The sequence below is a fragment of the Trachymyrmex septentrionalis genome, unplaced genomic scaffold (genome assembly GCF_001594115.1).
Source record: "Trachymyrmex septentrionalis isolate Tsep2-gDNA-1 unplaced genomic scaffold, Tsep1.0 scaffold8, whole genome shotgun sequence".
Classification (NCBI taxonomy): Eukaryota; Metazoa; Arthropoda; class Insecta; order Hymenoptera; family Formicidae; genus Trachymyrmex; species Trachymyrmex septentrionalis.
In genome coordinates, this window is record NW_017305987.1 from 3,781,419 (window position 1) to 3,803,239 (window position 21,821).

Below are 21,821 nucleotides of genomic sequence, written 5' to 3' on the forward strand. Positions count from 1 at the left end.
TATAAAACAATTTTTTTCCGGGCGATTACGTAACATTAAATCTGAGAAAATGTGGCTTGACGACATCAGAAGTCTAAAGGTTCAAAGTTCAATATTATTCCAATTAAACGCATAGATTTAATTAATTTTCGTTTATCCGTACATATTATTTATCGTTGTTTATGAATTACTTATCGAATAGTTCCGATTTATACACCTGTGCTGCGTAAACGCGCGTTGTAGTACGCGAAAAGAGTATAAGGACGAAGCACGAGTCGGCATGGCGCGTGCGTACGCGTGTACGCACGTGCACTACCACACGTATCCATATGCAAATATGAAGAATGTTTCGCTAGATATTGTCAGACGTAAAACGGGAGAATTCGCCGGGGAGGAAAATTAAAGATGAAATATTAAAGGACGGCGATAAATGCCGATTCATTTTGCGGTCGGCGTTTTATCATAATAATTTCGCGCTGTCGTTAAATATTCGAGCATAAAACGCGAATCATATATGTATGCGATGTAAAATGTGTAGCGTGTACCGATTTATTTATTTACTAGGGCTTTTGTTAAATTTTTATTTAACTCGACATATCGCATTTATTATTTCAACGAATTGCTATGGATTTATTTTTCATGCATCTCTACGTTGTTTTTTGACAATAATTTTATACAGTTTATTATTCTATTAATTAAAAAGGATTAAGGAGTTTTATTCGTTTTATAATAATTCTCATTTTCTGTTTGTCCATTTTTCAGTATTTTTTTTTTTTTAATTTCGAAATGTCAAAAGGTTTACCCATTAACAATTCCTGTATCGAGAGGTTAAATAATTTAACATTTCGCCGAGACCTTTAAACGCAATCATTAATTCTTTCATGTTCATTCGCAACAATAGATGTACTGTACAATACAATACATCCGAAAAATGGACATTAAAATAATCTCTTTCCTTCTTGTTTCATTAAAATGTAATTAATACTGTTGATAGATTTAAACGAACAGTTTGCACGCCCTTTAGAATTAAATATTATATTTATGTGAAATATCCTAATAATTACAAAATCATTTTTTAACAAAAACGCCTCCAAATAACAAATTATTCTTTGACCACAGTGATAACGTAAATGGACGAGCGAGCGTACGTGAATGAAATTTAATCGATGCTTCACCGAGAAGTCGAGTACGAGAGCGCAAGTAAATCCCGGGAGCCCACGCGCTTTATTCATCTCTCTCTCTCTCTCTCTCTCTCTCTCTGTCTCTCCTTCTCTCGCAACTGCGTGCACACACGTGCGCGTGTCGTGTGCGTGTGACGCGTGTGAGCGCGGCCGTTCTCACGCGGCGGCACGCGCCGTGCGTGTCTCTCCCTTTGCTTCACCGATACGCACGTCGTCAGGCCACGTGCCACCCCCGAGTGGCCCTACGGAAAACTCATAATTGTCATAACATACGAGAGTGCGTTGCCGCGAGCCGATCGTGAAAGGATCCTCCACCATCTCGATCCCTCCATCAAGGAATTGCAATCGCGAATGTACTCCGGTTAGTTAATCATTCAGCGGTTCCGAGAAATCTCTCCCGAGATTGCGATAGCTCGAGCTGACGGTTATGTCCTATTGAACAGACATTTTATCGTAAACAGATAGAACCTGATATTCGCGACATTGGCCAAACAACACAAAGTCCAAAAATCGGAACATAAGTCTTATAAGATGTCTAAAAGATGTCTTAACTCGAATGTAGTCACCTAATTTTTTTACGTAAATAATTATCTGAGATGCTTTTATATCCATTTAAATTATTATTTTTAATAATGTATTGTATATTATTGATTATTTTCGGATATTTAGTATTTGAACATTGTAAATATGTATTTAATCACATTTTTTTAAAAGTGAATGGAAACAAATATTAAACGAAATAAACTCGTAAAGTAGCTTATATATGACAATATTTTTAGAAAATAAAGATTTTAATTAATGTAACGCTTTTTATTGCGGGTTTTTGACGGAATTTAAAAGTTTATAAAAAATAGAATTAAAAATAAAAAAGAAAGAAAATATGTTAAACAATGTTCTTACAAATATTTTATTTGTTGTTATTTATAATTCATATTTTATAATTAATTCATATTTAAAAAAAAAATAAAATAAAGTAGTAATATTATATAGTAGTTCTAAAACTAAATCAAACACAAATAAAATGCTTGCGCGAGACTGTGGATATTAGCGCGTAAATTAAATATTTATAACATGATAATATACATAAACTTGGATTAAAAATTTTGTAATGTAGCAATTTTTTGAAAAAAAAAATCAATAGTAATATAAAGATACGAACCACTTAAATTTTACTTTTTTCAAATCTAAAGAAAAATTCAGAATTACTTTTCAACATGTCTGTTACATTGCCAAATAGCCATTTAACTCAAACGTTAAAATCTTTATTTAATAAAAATTGAAATTTGTGCTAAGAAATTTGAAAAGAAAATATGGTTCAAAAAAGGCTCAGTGCTTATAATACGAAAAGTTAATGTTGGTCAATTTAGTACTAAAAGACAATAATTCATTATATGTTATATGTGTAAATCAAGAGATTACTCTTTCAACAATGCTCTTTAATAAATTGGATTACTGGTAGATAAATTGATTTAGTTTTCCTTTATAAAGAAAATTGTTGCTGACGTTTTCAAATAGAAGAAATACGTCGACTCAAGTCTTAGAGACGTGATCCGAAATTTTAGACTTTGTCTGGATAAAATTTAAAAATTGTGAAGGAAATGAATCAGACTTTCCAAGTCCCCAAGCGAAAATATGATACGTTCGCGTACTTCATCTCCTGTTTAGTTCGTCAAACGAATTACGTAATTCGCATTACGTTGTATCGCATCACGAATACTGACGCAAAATGATCGCGAGATTCTGCGGAGGTAAATCCCTCGTCTCTTCTCACTCGTGATTCACTCACTGCGTTGCAATTATTGCAACGCGTTCAGCTCGGTGACGCGGACTTAGAGCAATCATTTTTTCGCGCGGTTGAGGGGAAACAATCGACATCGCTGACGGGGTATAACGAGCGGCGCGTGGCGGTGACGCGTGGCTACAAATGCGCGCTCAAACATCGCGGCTCGGCGAAAATAAGTCCTGCCTAATTGAGGCGGCCGTTCCATTATAAAGATTAGACTGGATTAGACTTCAAACGAGGTTTGCATTGTATGCATATATGTGTGTGTGCGTGTATGCGTATGTGTGTGCTTCGCAATTAACTAACCTTAAGAAATATTATCTTTCGAAATATAAACGTATAAAATAAATTTTAAGAGAAGATTTAGAAAATAACAATATAATTTAACTGCGGATTTTAGTTAATTATATACTAATAGAAGATATGGATGGATATAATGTGGGGGGTTAAGAGAAATTAAATAAAAATAAACCAACTCCCTTCTGGATGTAAATTGAATTAAGTATTGAATTAGAACAAAAGTAAACGTTGCTTCAAAATTCAAGCAACTTCGTTAAAAATAAACAAAATTTAAATTATAAAAAAGAGCTTTTAGAATAAAAATCTCTACTTTCGAAATGTTACCATGTTATTTAGTTCCTGTGAATTTGATAATTTTTAAATGTAGAAAATTATGAGTTAGACAAAATGGGGAATTTTCTTCTCATTTTGTGGGTTTATCAAGTATCCAAAAAATTACGAAAATTTTTCTAACGTAAAAGCTTAAAGCTTTTCCTAGAAAAAAAAAAACTCGTTTTTTAAATATTCCCAACATTTTTTGTTACTAAATCATTGTAAATTAAATAAAAGGAGCATTTTATTTAACTTTGATTACTCAAAATATCGTTAAAATATCATCGTGTAATGCACCACAATTTAAAAAACAAATTCTGAGACTTTGTTCTATTGAATAGTATAATTACAAAATTTTTAAAAAAATATTTCTTAAAAATTTGTAGAGATGGTATAAGTGAAGCACTGCAAACTTTTGTTCCAACTTGATAATAAAATTTTTTTCTATTATTAAAAAAATTAAAAATAAATATTAAAATAAAAATACACGTTCAGATATTGCGGCCCGGTAAAAATAAATTTAATCGAGGTGATCAGTAGGAAGATTCTATTATAGAGATTAGACTCCAAATAAAATTTGCATTTGTGTGTAAATATGTATCTCGCGATCAATTAACTTTTTAAAAAATTAACCTTTTATAAAAAAATATCTTTTGAAAAAAAAATTTTTAATAGATATTAAAATGAAAATTTGAAATTTATTTAATAATTAGAAACAAAACATATTTCTGGTACTTGTTTTATCATCGAATTTCGTTATCAAACGCGTCACGAATTGCATGAGCACCATTACGTCAATGCGATATTCGATTTGTCGCAAATATTTGTAAAAATCGATGCGTCATGGTCATGGCACGCAACGAATGTGACACATTTGCTTGTATAATTAGAATACTAGAACTGATGATTGCTAGCACTTAGTGAGCTCAACACTAGAACTGTCGATTAATTGACGATTAATATATATCAATTTTTTTTATTTAAGCAGATAAATAAAAAATTGATTTATCTTTATTATTCTTTTGAAAAAGAATTTTATTAAAATTATAAAGACAGTGAATTCTAAATATGTTAAAAACACCAAAGACATTTCTTTCTACAATGTGGAACATGAACTTTTTATTCCAATTCGTCACAATATTTTTGAAAAGCTACAATAATATAATTATAATCTATTATCTGTTAACATGTAGTCTTTTCACAGAGCTTCGCAAAGTAAATTAAATTAAAAAATTAAATTAAATATAATAATTCAAATTGTTCGAAAAATTTTCTTAGCTCTAATTTAATTAAATTTATTAGAAAGAATTTGTAAATCTTAATTTATTAAATTAAATTACTCCTAAGAGAAAGACTTTAATAATATTTGTAATTTTACACATTATAGATATTCGATCTTTGACAATTTGTCTAATGTTGTCCTATCCATCCGCGTCATGAAGCAGCATAATTTCTGTTGTGAACGTCATGGAAAAACAAAAATGTTTACGGGCAAAAAGATTGTCGTACAGAGTAAATGAGATTAGGGAGATATTTATAATCGCAGAGATATCACAATAGGTCTATATATAACACGGCTATGCAAACGATGCGTACGTAAACCGGAATAAGTAAATAAACACGCAATACTGATCGCTTAAAGTGCGAATATCAAAGTATCAAGTATCAAAGATGTGGGAATGATTTACATTTCGAATATGCCAAACGGAGTATCAACAGAAAGATGATAGTGTAAATATCGACAAAGAAAAAATTATAACATTATGAAATCATGTATGAACATTGTCTTAAAATTTCGAAGATATCTCATAAAACTATCAGAAAAGATTCGTATGACATCTTTAAGATATTTAGTCTTCTATATGACGTCTTTGAGATTTTATTTTAAGTTATCTTTAATATTATAGTTAGAATCGTTTTTTAGGTATTATATTTCGATGATACCATTTAGATACAGTAATATATACGTACAAATGGAAAAAGAGAATAGTTCAATAAATCGATATATCAATAATTTAATATCCATTATATTTTAATTATAACAATTTAATATCCATTAGTTGAAAATTTTATATAGTTAATTATAACTACATAAAATTTTCAACTAATAAATTGTCATTACAATTTATGTACATTAAATTATTGACATATTGATTTAGCAAATAATTTTTACCTCTTCTTTCTGTTTGTATACATGTACATATTATTATATATCTTAAATTATGCATATATTATACATATACATTATACACAATAAGAAATAAAATTTAATCAGTCAATGAGATGATGCCTTTTAGAACCAAACACAGGATATTGATATGAAAAATTTATTTTTCGCACCAATATCTATATTCGTATAGATTCATCTCTAATGGATTGATTCAACATTATTTAATTTATATTAATAAAATTAAAGATTTAAAAAATAGCATAGTGTTACTCATTAAAAGAATTAATAGAAAGAAAAGAAGAAAGAAATAATATAACTTCATGCTATTTTTAAAAACGTTAATTTTATTTTTTTTAATTTCATTTAAGGTAAGGGATTATAATTAAATTTAAGTTTAATTAGGACCAAGTTAAATTAACTGATGCAGTTGATTTTATTTTTCAAAATTCCAAAATAACAAAATATCAAAAAGTGATGAAGTATCAAGAGAATATAAGCTGCAAAAATTCTTTTATTGATTAATATCAAAATATTGTTTAATGAAATCATATATTCTAATTTACATGTCTTCTTAATATTATTTCATAAAATCGTATTCTAATTTACATAAATTTTTTATAGATTATATATAACATCAATACCTTTCAACTCTATTTACTTGTATTCATCAAAAATATATATTATCAATTATATATGTGTTAAGTAACGAAATAATATTAATTTTTATTGAATACATGTATGAACATTCAAAGAATGAAATCACCCACGCTATACACGCATAGCTTAAATAAACAATTAATATATTCTATCGTATTGTAATTACATTTTCAACGATTACTCATTCGGTATCAAGTAAAGGAGTGTGCAAATTTTTTGAATTGAAGGGAATATTTCTTTCATTGCCGGGTAATGACATAGGTATAACTTTAACACGAAACTCATATGGTAAATAATCCTGGCAGAAATGATAAAAGTCCATACGAGTATTGATAAGTTTCAAACGAGCCATTTCCTTCATCAGAGCCTTTAATTCGGTCTTATAATTTTCATAATTCTTACGACGCTCAATAATAGTTACTATCGTAGCTAATTCCTGCACGAATTTTTCGGACCTTACTCTCGTGGCTAGTTTGTACTTTGGCTCCAAGCGTTTCCACAGAAACTTGTAAAGACGATCTGTAGCCCAATGTTTCGGACGAGGAAGTCTTGGTGCCCTATATACTTTTCCATATACTAGAAATGCCTTATCCACTACTTTCGTAGAATTCATGAGCGGCTTCTTCTTCTTTGTATTTTGTTTAGGTATATCAAATTTTACTCTTTCTTTTTGTACTGCAGATGCTTTCTTATCGATCGAGTTTCTTTTCATCGTAGCCATCTCGCGACTCTTTAGCTTCTCCAATTCCATTTTAATCTTCTTCATTTTCTCATTGTCGAAGACTTGCGACTTTTGCGCGCGTTCGCTTAGTTGTTTCGTCGAAGTTTCTTTTACTTTGATGAAAAAATCATCTATTTTTTTCACTGTCTTAGATGAACTTTGCTTATTGGAAGAAATATCTTTACTTGACGATTTAGTCGGCGTATTGCGATAGTTTTGAGACTTGCCCAAACTTTTTTGTCTATGTGCAATTTCTCTGTCCTTAATGCTGGTCCTATTTGAATTCTGTATGCTTTGCCGATTTATTGTTTTACTTGTTCCAGGTTCCGTCAAAGAATTTCGTTGAATTGTTTGTATCGTAGGTTCTGCATTTTCATCACCAATTATTTCTTTTTCAGTTGATAAAATAGTGCTTTTCTGTATTCCTTTATTTGTGTTATCTTTAGAATGTATATCTGCTCTCGTTACATGCGATATACTATCACTTGTTTCTGAATCTGCATTTATATTATTGTCTTCTTCAATATCGGCGAAGTTTGTAGATCGCTTAGAGGCTTCTATATTTTTACTCGTAGGTTTCGGTATTTTAGATTGATTTACTTTATTATTTGTTGCAGACTTTGTCGATGAGGAATTTCGTTGAATTGTTTGCGTCGCAGGCTCTGCATTTTCGTCATCAGTTATTTCTTTTTCAGTTGATAAACTAGTGCTTTTCTGTATTCTTATATTTGTGTTAACTTCAGGTTCTACATCTGCTCTCGTTATTAGATACACTGTACTATCTGTAGTTGATTCCGAGTCAACATTTATATTATAGTCTTCATCATTATTGGAAATAAAATTCATAGACCGCTTAGAGACTTCCGTATTTTTATTCATAGATTTCAATATTTCAGATTGATTTCTTGAACTGTTACGCGTCAAATGACCTTCCTTACTAGGGTTTGATTTGGACAATCGTTTAAGTATATTTGAATCGTGTTCACTATTTGCATCATTGCGCGAATTATTAATATCTTCATGTACTTCTATATTCGTAGGCTTTGATGTTTCAGATCGATTTCTTAAACTATTACGCGTCAAACGAACTTCCTTACCAGGGGTTATTTTAGACGATCGTTTGAGCGTACTTGAATCATGTTCTCTGTTTACATCATTGTGTAAATTATCATTAGCTTCACGTACTTCTATATTCACAGGTGTTTCAGACCGAATTCTTAAACTGTTACGCGTCAAACGAGTTTCCTTACTAGGAGTTAATTTAAACGATCGTTTAAGCGTACTTGAATCATGTTCACTATTTGTACTATTGCGCGAATTATTAATATCTTCATGCTCTTTTATATTCGCAGGCTTTAATGTTTCAGACCGAATTCTTAAACTATTACGCGTCAAACGAGCTTCCTTACTAGGGGTTAGTTTAGACGATCGTTTGAACGTACTTGAATCATGTTCTCTATTTGCATCATTGTGTAAATTATCATTAGCTTCATGTACTTCTATATTCACAGGTGTTTCAGACCGAATTCTTAAACTATTACGCGTCAAACGAGCTTCCTTACTAGGGGTTAATTTAGACGACCGTTTGAGCGTACTTGAACCATGTTCTCTGTCTACATCATTGAGTAAATTATCATTAGCTTCATGTACTTCTATATTCACAGGTGTTTCAGACCGAATTCTTAAACTATTACGCGTCAAACGAGCTTCCTTACTAGGGGTTATTTTAGACGATCGTTTGAGCGTACTTGAATCATGTTCTCTGTTTACATCATTGTGTAAATTATCATTAGCTTCATGTACTTCTATATTTACAGGTGTTTCAGATCGATTTCTTAAACTATTACGCGTCAAACGAGCTTCCTTACTAGGGGTTATTTTAGACGATCGTTTGAGCGTACTTGAATCATGTTCTCTGTTTACATCATTGTGTAAATTATCATTAGCTTCATGTACTTCTATATTCACAGGTGTTTCAGACCGAATTCTTAAACTGTTACGCGTCAAACCAAATTCCTTATCAGAACTTGATTCAGCTGTACTTACATCGCGTTCTACATATATGCCAGTATGTGAATCGTCACTTGCATCTTGTATTACTAGCTTATTAGTACTTAATCTATCGCCGGACGTTGCATTTGCATGTACGGATTCCTTCAAAGTTTTTTCCTTAATGAACTTGAGGTTGGAAATTTTTTCTTCTGATGAGTTATCTATTACACTCTTTCGAGAAACTGATTTTGATGCATTATTGAGACCATTATTTTCTAATAGTGTATTCTCATCTTCCAATAATATATTAGATTCCTTAGATCGACTTTTCTCGACGTTTGACGACAGCTCGAGAGATATTTCATAAGAATTTTCTTCATTTGTAGCACTACTCTTTTCTGATTGTGGATTTTTCTGTGTTGCTTCACGTTTCTGATTAATACTTGTTGTAGTTTCTCGCTCAGAAGAAGCACGATTATCTTCAAGTGAAACATTACTTCTATCACTGATATTATCTTGCTTCAAAATTTCTTCGAACGGATTAGTTGAGTGCTTACGGATATGTTTTAGAATTCTTAATTTTGGCTTCAAAAATACGGACCTTTTTATTCCGCGAGATTCATCGTTATCCAAGGATGAGCTGCTTAAACTTGATTCAATATTATCTTTATCTTCTACCGATACATCTAACTGCTGCTTTTTAGATATATTTAAAGACAATCTTGGACTTTTACGAATTGGTGAACTTTTAGGCATATTGCTGTTGGCATTAGATTTTTTTAAAGATGATCGTGACATTAAAGATCTATGAATATTTTCTTCCTTATTTGAATTGGATGTAGACGAATTTGCGTTACTAAAATCATCAACTAGAACATCTGCAAAAGCATTTTTTTCTATGTTTTTCCGCGCTTGCTGCATAAAGCGAGACTTAAATTTTAAACGTTGACGATGTATAACGATACTTTCATCGCTACTTTCAATCTCAACATTATTCTCAGACACTGCCTTCTCAACGTTTGGAAGTAAGGAACCAGTTTCAATATCCTCTAGCGCTCTTATTGATTTTCTTTGATCGTCAATATGATCTTTACTCGTATTAATATTCCGGTGCATCGAACGCTGCGAAGATTTCTTTTCAAATGCGACTGATGTTTTCGCAGTGCTGGCATTCAAAACATTATTTTCCGTTAGTACATCCTGAAAAGCGTTCTGATCTTTCATACCATCTCCACCTCTTCTTGTTTTAAAAATACTTGGTTTTGATTTCAAAATCTTCGAAGTCGAACTCGAATTATTATCCTCTTCATTCTCCTGCGATCTTCCTTGTAAAGATTCACTATCTGAATCAATATGTAATGGCGTAGTTGTCTCGGTATCATTCAAAACACTTGCAAAAACATTGTTGATACTCTTCCTATTACTTGCTTTTAAATGAACCTTCTTTTTTCTTAAATTGAGCTCTTTCTCTGACTCAGATGTATCAGTCGAAGTTTGCAATATACGACTTTTAACTATTGCTAAAATAATAATATATCTTATAAGTACTACAATATCTATAATGCAAACTCCATCTGCAATCATATAATAGTTTTACTTCCTCCAATCAACCAAAGTTCTTTTTACTGTTCTAGTTTTTCAAAAAATGTGAAAAAGTTCAAGATTATTTTTTAACACCTCTATTACATTATCAAAGTTTTTTAAGAAGATATTTTAAGAGGAGGTACAGAACTCTGTCCTGTTTCAATTTGGAGAAATCTGAGTGAAATTTCGCTTGCATCAAAAAAGATTCAAATTGCAGACAGAGAGTTGAAAGATTTATTCTTTTAGCTGACTTTTTGCACAATTCACTTTTCTTTTTTACTCTTCAACTTGAAAAGAAAAAAAGAAAAAAACTAAACCATAAAAGAAGTTCAAGAAAACTAAAAAGAATAAATTAAATATTCTATTTATACCTGCACTACGCCTCGACCTTCTTGAAGCAATGGATTCAGAATCAGAGTCCAAATTTTTCCACCATTCTGTAGGATCAGAACCTTGGCTAGAATCAATCCTCGAATTAGCATTCAGCATTTTAGGCGTTTCATTTTCACTGTAAATCATGGAATGTGGAGGGAATGTATTTTCTTCCAAGTTATTCCACCAAAATGTTTGTTCTGCAGAAAGAAGAATATGTTAAAATTACATTAAAACCTCTTCGACTTTTAATTTTTCTGTAACAAAGGTAATGTCCTAAAACGAAATCGCTTATTTGGTATAATAACATAATTTAAGAAATAAAATTTTCAGAAAATCAATTTCAACATTTGAAGTTATTAAAATGTTACAATACTAAATTTGGAATATAATTTCAATGTAATAATTCACAATAATAATATATAAAATAAACGTAATAATTATAATTGTAGTAAAATAAAAGTATGTTCTTTTAAAATGTTTATTTTCTGTTCTCTTCTGCAAGCAACGAAAAAAATGATAATTTTTTTTAGTTATGTCGTATAGCAAATGAGCGAAATGATGAAGTAAAGATATTCCTACCTTCATCCACGATGAATGTATCAGGATCGAGATGTCCAGAACCCAAGGAGTCGATGGATCTACGTTTGGAGTATCGTCGGGATACACGATTTAAGGATTTTCTTTTGGCCATGTTTTTGTGAAGAAGCGTATTGTACACAATGGAAAATAACTAGGTTATATTTATGTGGTTATATATATACAACTCAAAACCCATTCGAGAATGCTTGAGATTTTACAGCTACGACTCGTATAACTATTTTATCGTCATATTGCGAAAACCTGCGCAAATATTATCTCCAACCATTCGAATGGCGTCGCAAATTTTAAATCCGATTTCCACGTTGAATGTTAAATTGTTGGATTAGACTATACGAAGTTAGGTTCATGCCGGATCACGTGATCATAGGCTGTCTCAGTAATGCGAATTCCGAACCGCTTACAGCACGTGATCAGCGCCACTGATCAGCGGCCTAGCGCAAACGATGACACATGAGCATGAGCCCGTGTCCGTGTAACTTGGTTAGTTAGAAGCGTGCCGACTATATCGCTCTGTCCTTTTTGCACGACGTTCTTATTGCTTGCCTTGTCGGCGCGCTGAGAATGAGAGAGAACCTTGCTGTCATTCAAGCAAGCGTCGAGCCGGTCGAGTGACCGAAATATGTTTTCTCGGCCTCCCGGCTGTCGATAGTCTCGACGTCAGGCGTATATCAAGAGATATGGGAGCATGGAAACATTCTAGATAACATATAAATTTTAGTAAATTGTAATAATCATATACCTCTCCCATTAATCCAGAATATTATAAATCATGTCAAAACGCGATGAGAGATTAATTATGATTTTCCATTCGTGTTATGTTCGATCCGCAAGAAATTGGCGTGGTCGAGCACGTAAGGTGTGAGATCGGAAATAAGTACTATAATTAGTATAGTAAACATATATATTAGGTCAAATATATTTTCATATAATTTTTGAAATTATTTGTATGTGTAATTTTTAAGCAATAGTTGTAGGAAAAAACCGATTCGCTTTTCAATAAGATACATATAGCTAATAGTTTCCAAAAACTGAACAATTTTGTGAACTTTATTCAAATGTAATAATAGATTGTTACATGTATTATTTCTATTATAATAGATAATATTTTTTTTGTATTTTATATTTCATTTATAAAAACACATAGAAAACATACATGTAATAAATATTTATCAGATATGAGTCATTTGATCATACAAATTAAAAATTTATATGCGATTAATGAAATTAAATCTATTAAATGAGTAAGATATAAATAAAAATAAAATGTACAAAATAATCACATAACATATTCATAACAAAATTACATTCTCCTTCACATTACATTAATTCGCTATATGTATGTCGGATGTACAATATAATCACATAGCATATTCATAACAAAATTACATTCTCTTTTACATTACATTAATTCGCTATATATACTGTACATAGATACATAATTACACAATGCTGATATATAAGATAAATATACGTCCAAGTTTTCTTAAGATTAGAAAAATCTATGTTTTTTGTTTCTTATTACTCGGCCCGCTATCTTGATCATCGCTTTGAAAAATCGTTGTCGGCTGTGTCCTCTTGTAAGCGGGTGCGATCCAGTATGGTTCTTCCTCAGCTATTTTTGCATACTTCAGAATAGCTTCCCTGGGATCCTGATCGTCCTCTATCCGTTTGCTCAATCCAAGATTGCGTATGACATAAGAACTAAGGGTTCCTCCGGAGGATGCTACTCTACCACCCTGCCCAGAAGTGATAGGCAGATCTGGACGCCTCGATTTCACTGGATCGAGCCTGTCCTTCTCCATCTGCTTGCGAACCGACTTGGGCCTATCTTGGCGGAACAGAGGAAGCGCATGAGGCGTTATGATTTGCTGAGTGGACATTATCTCAATGTGCTTCTGTTTCATGTGCGTCTTGACGACGCACAGTTTGGCGCCCCTTAAACTCTTCTTGGAATCGTAATACGCTTTGACTGTGCCATTGCCGCAGCCGACAAATACCTGATTCAATTTCGGATGCCATAGAGTTTTTATTACGTGTGAATTTGTCACGGGGATTTCTCTGACTAGATCAAACGTCTTACTGTCGTAAAACAGTACCCTGCCGGTCGTCTTTCCCTTATTTAGAGATTCTCCCGTGACGATCATCGAGTCATCCGGACTGAACATACAATCCGTGGTATCATAACGTGAGTATAGTTCCTTAGCTTCGAATACTGGTGCTTTGAACGCCCTTAAATCCCACAGTTTCAGAGTGTCGTCGCAAGCTCTGCTTGCCAGCATTTGTCCGAGGTACGCAAAACTCAAGCTCGATATCTCACTAGATTGTGCGTGCGCGCCTCGTAACACGAGGGACGGATTCACAAAATTCTTCCTATGATCCCACATCTGAATTGAGCCGTCTATGCAGCCGCACGCAACAGCCGCGCCTTCCCGGCTGTAGGCGCACGTCGTGGGAATAGTCTTCACGCCGTTTTGGGCTCTACACTTTATTAGGTTCTTGTGCGAGCGTGGCCTATATAAATTCCATATTCGGCAGGTACTGTCCTGAGAGCAGGTCAGATATTCCTCTTTGATGAACGGATGCCAACAGCCACTGTTCAGACTAGCGGTATGGCCTTTTGTACGCGCCATGTCCGTAATGTATTGATCACCCTTGACGGTCTCGCATTTCTCAAAGCCATCCCGATCCAAGACCTTCGCCTGCGCCGCTCCTGAGATCACCAATATCACGTCCCCAGTCATGGAATACTGCAAGCACTTGATGGGATGATTCTCACAGGGCTGCAAGGTCCTGAAACTCTTCATGGATGTGTCCATACCAGCGAAATCCCAGAAACAAACGTCGTAGTCGACGGATCCAGACGCTAATCGAGCTCCGGACGGATCCGCAGCGATGGCAATTATCGCTTTAGTGCCATGAGTCATTGAGACTTCATGCGAACAAGGAATCTTGTCCCTTAATGTTATTTCTTCTTCCTCCTCGGAATCCGATGATTCTTTGTCATCGTCATCATCGTCATCGTCGTCATCATCGTCATCGTCGACGTTTTTCTTGCTCTAAGGTAAAAAAATTTCTCATGTTAGTTTATATTTTTAATATTTGTTGTATTTTAAATTTATAAAGATTTTTTAAAAATAATTTAAACTTTTTCAGATTTTATAAGTTTTCTTCAGAAATTATACAATAAAAAATCTTAGAAATTATAAAATGTTTGAAAATTCGCACATATGAAAAATTCTAAAAAAGATATAAAGTTTCGTAGGAAATCTAACAAGAGATATCTATCACAACTGTCTGATTTGATCCTCCTTGAAATATATTGTTAAAATATGTATTTTTTAGATTTTCATGTTCAACAATATATTTCAAGAAGAATTGAATTAATTTTTTATGAGAAACAATAAAATCAAAGCGAATATTAAAAAACATATTAACTTTCTTATAAGATTGGAACTTTCAGACGCCTTTAATTTTCGTAGATTTCTTCAACATGAATTATGTTATTTAAATTTAAGTATCATAAATATTCTTCCTTTCAATATTTTTAATAATTTTCTATAATAAAATTACTCAGTAATAAAATTACTGAGATGATCATTGATTAAAAAATCTCAGCAGTATTTTAATACCTAAAGAAGTACAATCATTATTGCAATTAGGTGAAAATTTTTCTCTTCCTAATTATAATATAATAAATATTATTATTGACTTTGTTAAACACATTGAATATAATTTTATGAGACTTAAAATTCCTAAAATTACTGAAATGAGAAATAAAATATTACTAAAAAACATAAAGCATGTTTCTAAATGTACCAATATTGAAAATGACATTCTGTCTCTCCTTGTATCAACAAAAGCTTTTTTAATGACAATCCTAACATTATTTTCACACGAGCGGACAAAAGCAATGTAGTTGTGGCACTAGATAAACATGGAGTACACACATACATAAAATAGAATTGTTATTCACAGACTCTAATATCTATATGAAAATTTAAGACGTAATCTAGTAAATAAAATTATTACTGAATTAAAATTATTATTGAAGAGCTGAAAGCATTATGGATACCTTTCGGACTATAATTATAACAATTTAAATTGTACCACACTAATTTTACCACTAGTTTATGGTTTACCTAAGATCCACAAAATTAGATGTCCATTGAAGGTTATAGTTTCATCGATTGGAAGTCCACTCTATAATTTAGCATCTTTCCTACATAAGATCATTAATAAGAGTTTACCTCTAGCAAACAGCTCTACAGTTAATAGCTATTTTTTGACTAAAAAAGTCTCAAATTTGACAATTTCTGCTAAAGCAGAAGTTCTGTTGTCCACTGTTTCTCTTAATTTTCATTTTACATCTGTCTACCAAACAGTTATGTCGTGTCTAATATCTTTAAATTTTGTTTCATGTAAGTGAACTAAAGTTGGATTTTTACTGTTATTTATATTAACTTTTTAATTTATTTACATTTGTATTACACAGTAAATGAAACAGTTTAATGGAACATGTACAACAAATCTTATAAAAACAGTTCAATCTTGACAGTCATGTAAGTTTTTTTATCTTTTTTCACGTATAATCTCATATTAGCATTTTTTAAATTATTTTTAACCTTTTGGATCGGTCGTTTTTAAACAAAAAATATTTTTCTTTCAATAGTTAACTTAATAATTTAATGATCAAGATTAACTGGGACATCACCACGTTTTTCTCGCTTTTTATGTTATTAGTTTATACTCATATGCACTTATTATATAATTTTGTTAATATATTTTTTTGTATTGTACTGAAGAGGATCTTGATCGTAGGTCGAAACGTATATGTTTAATATTCACTTTGAATAAATGATATTAAAATACACTAATAACTAGTGTCGGCTCAAATTGGCATTTTATTTATTATTTCTTATAAGAAGTTCCAAATCATACTTAAAAAATTCAAATATTTTCTAAAAATTTATAAAATTATATAAAAATTCTGAAAAAGTCTAAAAAATTTATATAAAATTTCTAAAAAATAATTACAAAAAATTCTTACCTCCTTTAAATCTTTGATTGCATCTGAAGTAACAGGTGACGAAGGTATTGGAGGACCAATAAAATCGTCGTCATCGTCGTCCAGCGCGTCCTTTTTGGATTCTGCAACTTCGTCGAATTTTTCTTGTTCGACCGTGCTTGCTTTATTGCTGTTGATAGTCTTGGTGATATTCTCCATCATCTCCTGCACATCGAAAGACTTGGCTTTCTTACCGAAGCCCGTGATGCCCATCAACTTCTGTATACTCCGAGTTTCCTCCTCGTCCTCCGGCCTGATTTCGTCCATTTTCTTCACATTATTTTCTTCGCGTTTCTTGCCGAAAATGCCAAATCCGGAACTAGAAGTTTCGAAGGATGCCTCGGATATCGGTTTATCTAAATTGGCGCTTATCTTGCCGAAGGTTATGGTCTTCTTCGAAATCATCTTGCTGAACAACAGCGACTGGTAGTAAAAATTAAATCCACATACGATATTTCTACTTATATGACGTACAGTACAACTTGTAATAAAACAAACAATTTCGTCTCAATCGTCAAATAATCGTATATTCTCAACTTATGACAGTACATACATACGACTCGTTTATGATCTCTACGTGAAGTGAGTAACGAGAGAGACGAGAGAGAAGCCTAAGAAATTTTCGTGGGAATTATTCGTGCGCATGCGTAAGATGCTGTTACAATTTCCTATTGGCTGCTTTTACATCATATCGGCGCAATACGCATGCGCAAACATTTCCGTGTGAGAATAAGTCCAGATCCTCATATAGACAACAGCGCTTTAATAGAGAGCGCTGATTGGTGAAAAGGTTGTGGAGTAAAATTTACCCCCCATTTTCACCAATCATCGTTCGATGTCAAAGCGCTGTTGCATGAGGATCTGGGTTATTTTTCATGACAGCGCATCACTGTTGCCGACTAGCGCGGTAGTCAAATTGTAAAAGTACTCAAGTGAACACCGCCATATTTAGAATTAGTGCGCGCTATTAAAAAATGTCAATTTAGTATCTATGTAAAAATCTGTGTTATATCACCGACGAAATACTATTAAAGACTGACATTCTTAGGAGAGTTGGCGTCCTTGTGAATATTGAAGTAATTAAGAGTTAAAAACTGAAAATATTGTACTAATTGTATGATTTATTAGTTTAGTGGATATATTTAAAACTCAATAATAATCGTCGGTGATTATATATACCTGTTATTAATTCGCAATCATCGATAACAGTCGGTAATACGACCGTATGATTTTTTATCAATATTAGGTTAATCAAATAAAAAAGTGTTGCGCAAATGTGTGAATTGCATAATTTTTTTGAAAAGCAACAGATATTTTTTTACATCAATTGATTCATCTTACTATTATCTAAAATATTTTGCTTGCATTTTGAGAAAATATATATAATAACTAATATATTATTTTGCAAATATTATGAATAAGAAGGCCTTGGACAATATTGCGCAATTATCCTAGTGCACAAAATACACATACCGTGCATTCTGTAATAACAGAACACAGAATCAGTCATTAGCATGATTTTGATTGGGAAAATGTCAAGATATTAGACGAAGAAAAAGTACTTAATAAAAGATTGATTTCGGAAGCGATGCATATAAAACAGAAACAGAGTTTGACTTTACAGAATGATGCGTATTCTTTGGACCTATATATGAATTTGTTTACTGAATTGTGACGTTGGTATTACCCTCTTTTGGTCTTAGTTTTATTTTTATTTCAATAACTTGATTTTATTATTTTGACTCTCATTATATCTCTGACTGTCGACACTACAAGCCCTTTTCGTGAAGCCGCGAGAAAACGCTTACATGTAAATGGATATAATCGAAAATTGATCGGACAAGTGATTTTAATGGTTCTCTAATTTTCGTTTTATGCTTCTTTTGAATGACTGCACAGCAAATCTCACAATTTGATGAGCGATGTGATTCTACGTAGTGACGCAATGCATATGACCTCGGTTTTTCTTTATGTAAGTTTTATATTATTATTGTATAATGTAATAATTTTGTATAATGTAATCATTGAGCTATTCATTACATAGCTAATTTGGCATTTGGATAAAGAAGAACAAACTAATTTGTCGGAAATCATTAACTTGGAATTTGTGTTACTTATGTAATTTCGATTTATATTTTATATTGATAAGGAAACCCGAATTGAAGGGTTGAATCGCTATATTATATTTTATTTGTTTTGTTACATTCACACGAAAAATAAAGAATTTTTGTGCATCCGAATAGCTGATGTAGGCTCTGATGGACTTTTTTACATTTTTCACTGATAGTCTCTAGAAAACATAAAAAAGCAAGAAAACATAAAAAAAATCGCTACTTAGTAATGATATAATTTTAGATGAATATACAGAGTTATGTAAAGGTGTGAAGAGAGAAAATTCCATTCTATTAGTATTATTAAAACGGACGAAAAAGAAGAAATATGTAAAGAAATTTTAAAAAATTTGTATTATTAAAGACAGAAGAGAAGAAAAGAGTTAATACAATACAGGAAATATACCATTCTCTATATTAAATATGAAGAAGAGCAACATACATATAAGAAGCATATTGTATCAAATGTCAATATTTCTTCAAATAATTTAGAAGAATAACGTATCCAAAAAACAATTATTTATAGATTGCGGTATTTGCAGTTATGAGGAATTTTTTTTATTAAACATCTAACAACGATTTTGTACTTAGAAGATATTAATATCTAGATGTTAATATCTAGACGATTTATCTGAATATTGATAAATCATTGCATATCGGAGTACATATTATACTTGAAATTTTCTCATTAGTACACATTGATATAAATAATAATAATAATCTCTTTCACGTTTTTGTATATAAAAAAATTTTTCACCTGAGAGCTCATACATTAATAGCAATTAATGTAGAAAACGTAATATGTTACATTAAAAAAAAATACACTCTTTCTCTTAATTCGATCGTGAACTTAACTCCTTAAATACGAATTTGTTACCATGTTTCAGTCTGTTTTGTTTTTTTAATAGAAATTTTAATTGATGACCTAAAGCGTATTTTAACTTCAACTCTTTGAGAATACAACAGACTTCCTCCATTTCAAAATATCGTATATCTTGAGACTGTATTAGGAAAGAAGTTTTCACAGCAATTAGCTCAAATTCATACACAAGAGATTTATCATCATTTATTTATACCAAATGTAAGATACCAAGATATCTTATAAATATTTGTTATTTCTTTTTTAATATCGAACAATAAATTACAGCAGTATGTCATGTTATTTACATTAATTCCTATCTTACCACATTTCACTCGTGTCTCTCTTAAAAAATATTACTATAATATTTTTGCATAGATTTGAGACGTTATGGCGAAATGAAATATATATAGGAATGCTAAATTGCAGCGAATCGTATAATTCAGTTACTGATATATTCTAATAGATAATGCATTTGGAAATTCATATTTGCACACATAACAGGTAAACTTTGCTTGTTCCGTACGTTCATCGAGTTAAAATTTATTTTCTTTGCATATACAGATATTCCTACGATTTTATTTAATTAGGTACACTTAAACGGCATATCGCGCATGCAATGCGACGCATGCCTACGTATTTACACGTATAACGTCAATTTAACACTAGAATAGTTATTCGCATTCGATTATTGAGACGACGAGTAATTATATACACTCGTTGTGTAATCGGTGGATTTCAGCTCTCGCCCTATGTATACCTCTTTAAGAGACTGATTTTTCGAAATTCATTTTCTGAAAGTTCTTATCCTTATAGAGAGGCTGTATTGAAGGAAAGATGCTCTTTAAAAAAAAAATTCACACGTTATTGTCCACACTATTGTCACATCACTGTAATCTCTGAGAGCGTTCGTCAATCTTCACTTGTTTCTCGCTGATGTAAACGCAAATTATTTCACCGCACAAAAGTGCTTTTTTGAAAAATCAACGACAAGAGATAGAGGAAGTCCAGCTTCTTCTTAAAAATACCAATTAACAATAACACATAATAACGTTATAATTTTACTCAACAATGTAACTGTTATGTATAATATGTGTTATAATATATTTATATTGTTGACTGTAAAATTATGACATTAATGTTACGTTACTGTTAGTTAATATTTACTGGCAGGGATAGCATATAAACATATATATATAGGACTACGAATCCACGATATCAATGAAGAACGATAGGTAATTGATTGCGATGTAGAAGTTTTGTTTGGAAGCTATAGTTCGCATAACTTAATGAAATCCTATCTTAAAAGCACCATTTCAGCACCAAGTCTCATTCATTCATTCCGAGCGCGTTTCGTTCGACCAGGAAACATTCCTCCGTATTCTAAAATTGCAGACTAAAGTGCACATGCATTATGGCAACGGCCATGGCAATCCGGAAAAATCCACTGGACCGCCCAGACCCGCATCCGCCTCCAGCAGGCTCATGATGACAGCCATCGCTGCCTCGTCGTTGCCGTCGGACGGGATCGGATTTGGTGATTCATTAATCGTGGTGCCGCCAATCATGTCCATCATGTCGTCATCTGGTGACGCTCCTGAAAGTAGGCGAATGTTAGGTTGTGCGTGATATCGCTAATATTGACACGCGATTGAACTACCATATATTGGCAAACAGAATCAACGCTATACTCTGCATAGTATCAATTCGCCTTTAATAATCTCTCTCGCACGAAGGGAAATCTTATGTAAGTCAAATTGTTCTCACACGCGTGCTAACGAAACTCTTTTCCTCGTGAGAGAGAGAGAGGTTTGCTCTCTACTTCTTTTTCTCTCTGAATAATTTTGGCGAACACACTACACACCAAGAAATGACTCCTTAGAGACAGTAATAGCTATGACCTTGGTCATTCGCGATGCTGTTGAGCTGCACGTTGTTCGCTACGTGGTTGAACGTCGACGTGGGATTGCTGCTGCTGTTGTCGCTGCCGATACCACTCGGCTGAGAAATGTCAGGTATTCTCTCTGGCGATGCCGTCGTCGTGATCATTTGCGACTTTAATCAAAGATAAATAATTAAAAACCAGTTAGTCAAAGCTAAATTCAGACAATCAGTAATCAGTTTTAAATTCA

The 21,821-nt window shown here is 32.2% G+C and overlaps 3 protein-coding genes across 5 annotated transcripts in view; all 3 read right to left on the reverse strand.

Moving 5' to 3' along the window:
• Positions 1-6,493: 6,493 nt before the first annotated feature.
• LOC108754587 (putative uncharacterized protein DDB_G0282133) lies at positions 6,494-11,996 on the reverse strand. The gene is made up of 3 exons (XM_018497025.1): positions 11,634-11,996; positions 11,051-11,251; positions 6,494-10,615 (listed from the first exon to the last, which is right to left on the reverse strand). Exons 1-3 carry the CDS (start codon positions 11,743-11,745, stop codon positions 6,564-6,566), a joined length of 4,365 nt encoding a protein of 1,454 aa, XP_018352527.1. The 5' UTR covers positions 11,746-11,996; the 3' UTR covers positions 6,494-6,563.
• A 1,004-nt stretch (positions 11,997-13,000) lies between these two features.
• LOC108754425 (gastrulation defective protein 1 homolog) lies at positions 13,001-17,283 on the reverse strand. The gene is made up of 2 exons (XM_018496686.1): positions 16,702-17,283; positions 13,001-14,710 (listed from the first exon to the last, which is right to left on the reverse strand). The coding sequence occupies exons 1-2, from the start codon at positions 17,122-17,124 to the stop codon at positions 13,154-13,156; spliced, it is 1,980 nt and encodes a 659-aa protein (XP_018352188.1). The 5' UTR covers positions 17,125-17,283; the 3' UTR covers positions 13,001-13,153.
• A 2,657-nt stretch (positions 17,284-19,940) lies between these two features.
• The window catches only part of LOC108754545 (aryl hydrocarbon receptor nuclear translocator-like protein 1), a 29,017-nt gene continuing 27,136 nt past the window's right edge, over positions 19,941-21,821 (reverse strand). For 2 of the 3 annotated variants that reach the window (XM_018496946.1, XM_018496945.1), the window contains exons 14-15: positions 21,591-21,744; positions 19,941-21,286 (exon numbers count right to left, since the gene is read on the reverse strand). In XM_018496946.1, the coding sequence (XP_018352448.1) occupies positions 21,102-21,286; positions 21,591-21,744 (339 nt within the window). In that variant the 3' untranslated portion in view covers positions 19,941-21,101. Of the gene's footprint in view, positions 21,287-21,553; positions 21,745-21,821 lie in introns of all 3 variants that reach the window. The other variant, XM_018496948.1, reaches the window with a different exon arrangement.